The 2346-nt window shown below is 51.3% G+C and overlaps 1 protein-coding gene across 2 annotated transcripts in view; it reads right to left on the minus strand.

The window, feature by feature from the left end:
- prage (RNA exonuclease prage) overlaps positions 1 to 2334 on the minus strand; it is a 28734-nt gene extending 26400 nt beyond the window's left edge. Inside the window, exon 1 of one of the 2 annotated variants that reach the window (XM_018445328.1) lies at positions 1902 to 2334. In XM_018445328.1, coding sequence (XP_018300830.1) covers positions 1902 to 1947 — 46 coding nt within the window. In that variant the 5' untranslated portion in view covers positions 1948 to 2334. The other variant, XM_018445327.1, reaches the window with a different exon arrangement.
- Between the last annotated feature and the right edge of the window lie 12 nt (positions 2335 to 2346).

The raw sequence follows: 2346 nt of genomic DNA on the forward strand, positions 1-2346 counted from the left end.
GAAGTCAAACATTTTCACAAGAACTTTTGGGCACGTGACAGATCCGAACTTCATGACAGAAAATTACTGGATATTTCACAATCATCTCTTTATCTTCAGCGATAAATAATCAATATGTATTGAAAAATTCGCCCGAGAAATAAATTAAAAATATTAACCTGACGCAACCTGTTTTCCTTTTAGGAGACAATCGACACAAATATCGTTTTTATCTTTGTTATTCATTGAATGCTAATAAGGTTAGAACGACATTTGTGTTTTCTAAAAAAAAACACAAACATAAGTATGCACCTTGTTTACGATCAACAAAGGAAAGGTCTAATAATAATCATCAAAACACCTGAAAACGTATCGGGACGCCACGTGACTCATATATGTTTTCGTTTCTCTTTTATTATCCTGCTTTCTTTCATCTTTTTCGGTACAACCGTAAATCTTTCCACTCGAAACTTCTTACTACGAATTTTATATTCGAGTAAAAATTTACGATTCTATTTCTCAGAGAGAGCGAGAGAGAGAGAGAGAGGGGGGGGATCAAAGACAGAAAATGTCAAGTTGTGAAATTTGCTCCGAGACGACGAGGACTCAAAACGTGCGGAATTAAAACGCGTCGAAATTGGCGCGTGAAGTCGCTCGGCTCCGGAAGGAAGAAACGTGGCCGACGAACCAGACCAGCCTGACCAGCCTGTGAGCGTGTCGCGCGCCGCCAGTGTTAACAACAGGCCGGTTTATCGCTCGGCAAAGCGCCCCCCAAAGCGGCCGGCCCGGCGCGAAGTGTCGCGTGTGCGATGTGCGGCACGCGGACGAGCCGCGGTAGGCTGACTTGAGAATGGATGCTTACTTTTCTTCGAGTCCTGGCGGGAACGCGATCGCCGGCTTACAGCGTAGCAGATCACGAGGACGATTCCGCCGGCGATCAACGTGGCGAGCAGCATCATCAGGCCGGGCACGCTCGCGCTCTCCAGCACGTTAGTCGGACACGTCGTGTTCTCCATCTTCGGCCGCGTGCGAGACCGTTTAACTCAGCCGGCACTTGTCGCGAGCCACACGCGTTGACATACAACGAACGGGCACACACCCTCGCACACGCAGTAATTACGCGGAGCACATGCGCGCGAGCGCGCACGTGTGTTGCTGTTGCTCTCGACTGGGGAAAAGCACGGAAAAGCCCCCTCGGATACGAGGGACACCACGCGACACGGCGACCTGCGGCGACCGCGAAACCAACGAAATCACCGAGAGGGTGTGCGTATGTGTGCGTATTGTTATCCCGCATTCGCCAATCCTCACGTACATGCAGTGTGTCCGCGCACCCGGCGCGTAAGCGTAAACTGTGCGTTCCGAAAGACCACGTTACTTGAGCAACGAGCCGACGCGCGACGGCCGTGGAACGTACGTTTCGTAGATGGTCAAATTGTCGCGAATGACTGCGCGCAATCGCCTTCCTCGCGGAGTATATCACGTGACCGACGGAATCACGAAGCACGAGTAAACGCGGGGTAAACGTGATTCTCGCCGTGAAAGTTTCAACGGATTAAGTTCGTTTTCTCTTCGAGTATCACGAATCGCCGAATATAATCGCTCGGCGATTAAAAAACCGATCGCACGGCGACGGTTCTTCCCTCTTTTTCGTTTGTTTTTTTTTTTTTTACTGTCGTGTCTCTCTTTTTCGTTTTCGACGCACTTAATTAGCCGTTATTGCCGTTATTAACGCGTCTGAACTTGCCGTATTTGTATTATTTGACGCGTCTGAAAGTTGCCGCTATTAACGCGTCTGAACGTTGCCGTGATTAACGCGTTTGAACGTAGTCGCTTATCGTCCGCGCGGGAAATTTCGAAGTCCCGCTCCGCGCCTTCTCGTGTCTTGGCACGGCACGCGCGATACAAAATTCGATACGTACATATCACTCGAGGTCCGTGTGGCAATTTAAGCGCGCGCGATCGCATCCTCCGCCGTCGGGGTCCACTCGTCCGCACGGTCGTGACTCTCGTTCGATTGCGCCGGTTGCCCGGTTATCATCCGCACGTGCACGCGCATCGGCGGGGTCCACGCTGTCTCGTTGTGGCGTCGCGTTGATATAAGAGGAGTCGTCGGTCACCATTCCACGGCGCGGCCCCGTTAAACGATACCATTCGATCCTTTCGTTGCCGTTCGTATAAAAATCCTCGAGTATGTTCTCGTGCACTTCACGTCGTCAATCGTATCTATTTCCCGACGTCCCGCGTGTCGTGTCGTCAAAAGCAGTTAAAACGCGAATCGCGACTTACGTAAGCGCGACGGCAGCGGCAGCGACGAGGACGATGATGCACGCACGGACTCGGGCCGTATAATAAACCGCGCGACGG

The sequence above is a fragment of the Mycetomoellerius zeteki genome, unplaced genomic scaffold, assembly GCF_001594055.1.
Source record: "Mycetomoellerius zeteki isolate Tzet28-1 unplaced genomic scaffold, Tzet1.0 scaffold158, whole genome shotgun sequence".
Classification (NCBI taxonomy): Eukaryota; Metazoa; Arthropoda; class Insecta; order Hymenoptera; family Formicidae; genus Mycetomoellerius; species Mycetomoellerius zeteki.